This window comes from Cololabis saira, chromosome 8 (assembly GCF_033807715.1).
Source record: "Cololabis saira isolate AMF1-May2022 chromosome 8, fColSai1.1, whole genome shotgun sequence".
NCBI lineage: Eukaryota > Metazoa > Chordata > Actinopteri > Beloniformes > Belonidae > Cololabis > Cololabis saira.
The window spans coordinates 29966297-29973472 of NC_084594.1; the positions used below are offsets into that span (position 1 = coordinate 29966297).

At 39.0% G+C, this 7176-nt stretch overlaps 1 protein-coding gene across 1 annotated transcript; it reads left to right on the plus strand.

Moving 5' to 3' along the window:
• The first annotated feature begins 1775 nt into the window (after positions 1-1775).
• LOC133448806 (zinc finger and SCAN domain-containing protein 22-like) lies at positions 1776-6142 on the plus strand. The gene is made up of 2 exons (XM_061727690.1): positions 1776-2022; positions 4079-6142. The coding sequence occupies exons 1-2, from the start codon at positions 1809-1811 to the stop codon at positions 4996-4998; spliced, it is 1134 nt and encodes a 377-aa protein (XP_061583674.1). The 5' UTR covers positions 1776-1808; the 3' UTR covers positions 4999-6142.
• Positions 6143-7176: the final 1034 nt, after the last annotated feature.

Sequence of the window (7176 nt, forward strand, 5' to 3'; positions counted from 1 at the left end):
AAATTACAGTTTTATATCTTTATGTTTGAAGCCTGAAATGTGGCAAAATGTCACAAAGTTCAAGGGGGGTGAATACTTTTGCAACCCACTGTATTTTGCACTTTTCAAATACAATTGCAATCCAAAAGCAAAAGACAATCCGACAACTATTTAGTTTCTTAGGTTTTAAAGGCAAATCATTGCACAACATCAGCATAACCACTGAAACATATTGCATGTTTCCTGGTGATATTCCCCAATACAACCGTGTAAGAGAAGAGAAATGATCCAAGAACCCTGTGGGACACTGTAACTAATATCTCATATGTTTAGAGCAGACATTATTAGCACATACAAACTGGAATTCATCACATAAAACCATGCAAACTGGAATTATCCTGTACACCACATTTACATGTTCAAACTGGGATTTGCCAGATTTTCTGACAAACACATATCATTAAGTACATTGTCTTCATAAATAATTCCTATTTTTGTTTTTTTCAGTGAGCCATCGACATGACAGGAGGATTGGGAGAGTGGAAATCAATCTCACAGTGCCACATAAGAGAGGGGATCATAATGTGACAGACCTCAATAAGGATGATTGGTTTCCTTTTGTTTGCAAATTATAGCTTAATTTGTGAGTTATAAATTGCACTTTTCTCTTCATTTGTTAGTTTTGATTTGTTTTTTGGCTTTAAAATGTTATTTTCTTCTGTCTTTGTTCATACTTTGGGACATACTATTGATATACATAATAACCCTGACCAGCTGTCATTAAAGCCTTAAATTCCCTTTTAAGATAAGAGATAAGAGAGATAAGATAATCCTTTATTTTCTCCCTCAGTGGGGAAGCTTACTTTGTTGGCAGCAGTACACTTAACACACACACACATGCAGGGGAGGGGTAAAAAAAAGTAAAAAGTATATATACGGTAATTACAAAATATGAACAGTATATACAGTACATTGAAAAAAAGAAACAGTTAGAATGTGTGTGAGGTAGACAGGTTTTTAGGTTTTCATGCCATAAAAAGATAAGCAATAATAATGAATAATTAAGTCAGTTTGATATGTGCAATTAAACAAAGTAAAATATATATATATAAGATAAGATAAGATAGTCCTTTATTACTCCCTCAATGGGGAAACTCACCTGTTAGCAGCAATACACTTAACATATACACACACACACACACACACACGCGGGGGATATGGACAGTATATACACATTGCAGTGGAGATAAAAAGAAAAAATATAAGATAAAAAATAGTGCAATGGAAGAAAAACAGTGCAAAAAAGCAGGTAGAATGAGAATGAGATATGAGAATGAGATAATATAAATGTACTTACTAAAGATGCATATATATATATATATATAACATTACACTATCTGCAACAGTAAAAACTTGACTTGGAGTTCTTTTTTGAAACAAACATACAAAGAAAAAAGATCAAAAACAAGAGCATGAACAACAATGAGGAGGAATAAATTAAACTGAACATAAAACAATGCCATCAGTCATCTATACGTGTGTTCACAGATATATATATATATATATATATATATATATATAAACGAATTCAATTTCAAAATATGTTGTAATATAAAATTAACATACTTTTGATATACATTTTTCGGGTACATAAAATCTAGACGTCTTTGGAGCAGTACAGCCAAAGATACTCTGGTACAGCTTTAAGAAAGAAGATTCCGTTCTCTGGAGTGGGCGTTTCCTCCCGGGGTAGCAGAAGAAAAGAAGAAGACGAAGAAGAAACAAATGAATGCGGGTCACGTGACAGGGCTGAGCATCTCTTTCTGCGGATGATCGTAAGCAGCTCCCTGCAAGCCAATACAATGACCAAACTGCAGTTTCTAAACGTCTTCCTGACCGAGCGCCTCATGCTTGCTGCGCAGGAGATTTACAAGTCCGTGGAAGACACTATTCTGGAGTACCAGGAGGAGATCCAGATCCGGGAGAGAGAGAACGACCATCTGAGGCGGAGACTGAGGGACGCCGGGATCGAGATATGGCCAGGTTAGCTCAGCTACAGCCTCACCCTGCCCTGCCCGGCGGGTTCATACAGAAAAAAACAAAAGAAACACTTTTAGAATAATATCTCCCGCCTGGACAAGTGATCTGTCAAGCCTGATTTATGGTTCTGCGTTAAAACGACGGCGTAAGGTACGCGTCGCCGCGTACACTACGCCGTAATCTCTGCGTCGGTGTGACGCGGAACCATAAATCAGCCTTGGCTCGTCGACGCAGCCGAAGCTAGCGCGGTAGCCACCTTTGTTTGATAGCCACCGGCTAATCGAGTCTCTAACTTCCCGCTTCTCTAAGTGCTTAACCTCCCACTTATCCGAGCCCGACGCTTGGGCGGTAACTAATGAGATTAGGCTGGGGAAAACAGCATCGCTGTCCCGGATAACCTCAATGCTTGAGTGTAATGCTAACGTTTTAATTGTACTTGTGAGTTAAATGACAGAAAAACGAGTAAATCAAGCAGCAACCAGTGCGCATGCGTGCGTGTATGTGTGTACAACAAATTTATTGACCACCACATTCAAAAGTAGTTTTTTCAGCAACTGCAAAAGTCTTGGGAACTGTTTATATATATATATATATATATATATATGTATATATATATATATATATATGTATATGTGTGTGTGTGTGTGTGTGTGTGTGTGTGTGTTTTATCACCTATTGGTGAAATTCGAAAGGCAAGTTTATTTGTAGCACAATTCAACAAGGTGACTCAAAGTGCTTTACAAAGACATTTAAAAATAAAGATCAATGAATTAATCAAGAGAAATAAATTAAGAGCGTGGTTTAAAGAAAAATAAGAAGTAAAAGCAATAGATGAAAACCAGCAGAGGTATCAAAAGTATTCACATTCATTACTCGGGTAGAAGTATAGATACTAGAGTTTAAAAATACTCCTGTAGAAGTTGAAGTATCAACTCAAGTTTTTTACTCAAGTAAAAGTATAAAAGTACTGGTTTCAAAACTACTTAAAGTATAAAGTATTTGTACTTTGTTACTTGACACCTCTGAAAACCAGTGGTTAAAATATGGTTAAGTTTTGAAAAGTACCAGTAAATATAGAGAGCATTACTCAAAGGCAGCTGAGAACAGGTGAGTCTTCATCCTGGACTTAAATACAGTGTTTCAGCTGATCTGAGGATTTCTGGGAGTTAGTTTCAGACATGTGGAGCACAGAAGCTGAATGCACACCACAGACTACATCGTTGTGTATGTGTTTTGTGATGATTGACCCCGTTGTAAATCTGAGTGACCCGTGTTCTAAGATTTGCTGTCAGTGTGGTGACTGCTTTTGTGCAGCAACAGCAAACTGTCCAGACCCAGTTGGAGCAAAACAAAGCTAACTATAATACTTCCACCTCCATGTCTCTCAGAAAGGGCGAAGATTCACTGCCCTAATTTCTTATCATGTTTTTCCTCCAAATACATTTCCCCTTTATGACAAAAATGTTAAAAAAGAAAAGTCCTCCAGAGTCTAGTTATCCCTGGCAATAATATGTCTGATTGGTTTAAATGTAAATAATCTTTCTGTCAGTATAAATCTAACGAAACGCACTGAAATGAGTCCTCAGAGTGAGCAGGGAGCTCTGTAAAGGCAGGCCAGGCCGCATGGTCACATACCACATTGAAAATACAACGCTTGGGCTGCATGAGCCAGAAGGTTTTTGAGTTGCTATCAAAGTAAAAATGATTGTTTCAATCATTATGAGTCGTGTTAACAAATATGCAACATGGGAGATATAATATCAATATAACCACAAGTGCAAACAGCAAAGAGTTTAGTTATTTGTCTCTTTTCCTTTTCATCATAAAACATAACTCCTGAAAGAATATCGTGCAGAGAAAATCTCCAGTTACCATTCCTAGATGCTTTATGGCTTTGCCAGAGCATTATAGTCTCTCCCCTTTGTATTTAAATCCTACTTAAATGAGTTTCAAATTATTTTGATTGTCAAAAAAAAAACTCTGTGATCAAATAGAAGTCCATATGTCATATTTGCTGCAATGCAGTTGTTCTAAATTGATCTTGCTATTGTCTTATCAGATCGTCCGTCCATGGCGCTATTGGAAGAGGAGGATGGTGAGCATCCACGTCGTGAGTGGAGTCCCAGTATGGGACATGAGGAGCGTATTCCCATTCAAATCAAGGACAAACGGGATCCGCGGGCCAACCAAGGAGATAATCAGCTTCGGGGCCATGGCTCTTGTAGCACACCAGAGAATATGTTCACTCCTCCCCGCGTAGCAAATGAATACCCTCAGGAGGGTCCCCACACATCCAGTCTTCCTCAGAGTCAAGGTGTTGAGAACAGGGAAAGGGATCCTGGATCTCGATGTCCCCCAAGGCATGTGAAGGCAGAGAGTGGATGCGGCCACAGAGGCTCTGCTTCATCCAGCAGTGGCACCCAGCCTCTTGCACCAGTCAATCCAAACTGCTCAAACGAGAACAATATTGACATTATTGGGGTAGAGAATGGAGGACAGATGGTTGGTGCGAAGGGAGCAGTTGGAGGACCTAACAGGGCTCACAACTCTCTCATGCGGAGCCAAGGGGCCAATGCTGTGGACTGCCCTCATCAAAAATCCCCCCTACAGGGCCACGTGTCGTCTTTCTGTTGCAAAGTTTGTGGGGAGTCATTTAGTCATATTGGTCATTTGCACGTGCATGTACAAGTGCACACTCGAGAAAAACCTTACCGCTGTGGAGTATGTGGAAAATGCTGTAGCTCCTCCGGCAGACTTCAGGAGCACCAGCGGAGCCACACAGGAGAAAAACCATTCCGCTGCCAGATATGTGGAAAGGGATTCACACAGATGGCTCACCTGAAGGTCCACATGAGGATTCATACCGGGGAGAAGCCGTACAGCTGCCCAGTGTGTGGCAAGTGCTTCAGCCGCTCTGACAAAATCAAAAGACATCTTCAGACCCACAGCCGTGACGGAACCTACTTCTCAGGGCAATGATACAAGTGGGTTGTTTTTAACAACCCAGTTTGTGATTCACATCGATGTATGGAAACTCTTCCATTAAAAAGCTGAAATTGCTGCCATTGACAAGGCTTTTCTTTCTACTTTCCAAGAACAAGGGAATCTGCAACTCTCAAAGAACTTCTTTTTGTAACGTTTTTTAAGTCTAACCTAATATTTCTAAGTCCCTAAATAGAATTTGTATTAGCCAGTTTAGTGTGTCATTTACTGAATTTTGTAGCTGTCACCATGTATAACATCTGCAAGAAAATTTAGTTATCTACCGTTTTTGAATTATCTAGGCTTTTGTAGTCATAATTAGCACGAGGTCTTCCGCACATGCCTTGGAACAAAGATAAATCAATTTAAGATCTTCAGTCTTGACATTAATTTTGTGATCATTGGCACAAATGAACCTTTTATCACAGTGCTGGAAACCTGGCAAATAGAGGCTGTCTATAATCTGACTTGTTCTTACACTTCCAGTGGTGTTTCTCCTATTTGAGAATTTAAACCACCTCAAACTCTGGACCTGATTGGTGAGCAACAAGACAAGATTAATAAATGCAAATGCAGGTTGTTTTTTTTTGTTGCAAAAGGAAGCTATCTTTTGGCCTGTATGACATTAGATTTAAAATACTCACCAAAATCTGAACAAAAACTAACCCCTGCATACAAAGGGTATGTTGCCATGCCGATTAACAAAGACAGTCCATTTTGGAATCGAAAATGTAGTTTAGTTTATTCATCCACATAAATAAAATCTGTTTTCGGGAACACCGTCATGGACAGATCACAATGGTAACTCATGCTAAATGATAAACCAGTTTCAGACTAAACTACAGTATGTGCCACCCTCACCTTGTCTTTTCCCTTTTGATATTTCATATGGAAAAACCCAGTACATTGTAGACATATGAATGTCAGAAGTATCTGAATCTGTGGCCCCCTGTAGACCTGTCTTTAACATGCATCCATGCCAAAACTGTGTTCAAACATCAAAAAGAATTTGGCCACTATTGTCCCAGACCACATCCAGATGCGTCCTAAGTGATTGTGTTTAGTGTTGGTTACTTGTAATGGAATTTCCTGGAACACATTTTAATGCCAGATGTGACCAGTCTATGTTGATGCCCGACACTGAGAAGAAAAACACTACTGTCGAACTATGTCTGATGGTATATCACAAAAATAGAAATACTGAAGTGACTTATCTTTGATTACAGGACATGTCGAGTTAAATGCACTTTTTGAATGTCGTATCAGTCTTTATGTGCAGCTCTCAAGTTAGACATGCATGACAGTGCATTATTTTATAATGAACTTACTATACTAATGTACTACTTTGCACAGTTTTCTGCCAGTGTTCCCCTCCAGCCCTGTTTCAAGCTGCGCTGCTGCTTTTTGCCATATTGATTTTCAGTTTTCATTCTTCTGTATCAAAATGAACTGTTAGTCTTCAGTACTGCCGTCGGCCTATGTGTGTATTTGTGATGAAGAAGCCTCAAGTTTTGCCTAAAATGCTCCATATTATGAGAGTCTGACTTGAGTTGGGTTTAGTGGAGCCAGTTAACAGAAAAGAACCTGACTGCATTTGCTTCACAGAAAAGAAAATGTAGGTACTTTCCTTTAGTTTTCCAATTTGAATCTTTTGTTGCTTTCTTCAGCGCTGTTATATTGTTACAATACAAAATACTACATCAGACATCAGTGTTTCATGTTGTCAACTAAACAAAGGACAAATATGCTGTGAGACTGCTTCACTATTTACTGAAATAATGTGAAATGTAAAATACCACTACTCCAGAGCCCTACCACTTTCCTTTTTTTTTGTATCAGTTATTTAATGACATGCACTATGCCATCTGCCCTAAAAGATGCATTAAAAAGGGCCATACATTAGTAGCTTAAATCTGTTTGTGTGTTTTTTTGATGGCTGTGTACTTCCACCATGGTAACAGTTGTGGTTAATTTTCTCACGTTAGCCGGATGGAATCACCTTCTTCCTTCACATCTCTGACTGATCCCTTAATGGGAGATCCTGGATTTACATTTCGCCTCTCAGGATAGATGCTGCATAACATGAAGGTCATATCATATATGTAAAAATACCAGTCCGTATCTGAGCTCCACCAAGTGAAGATGAATGATTAAAATATGATGAAATTGTGGTAC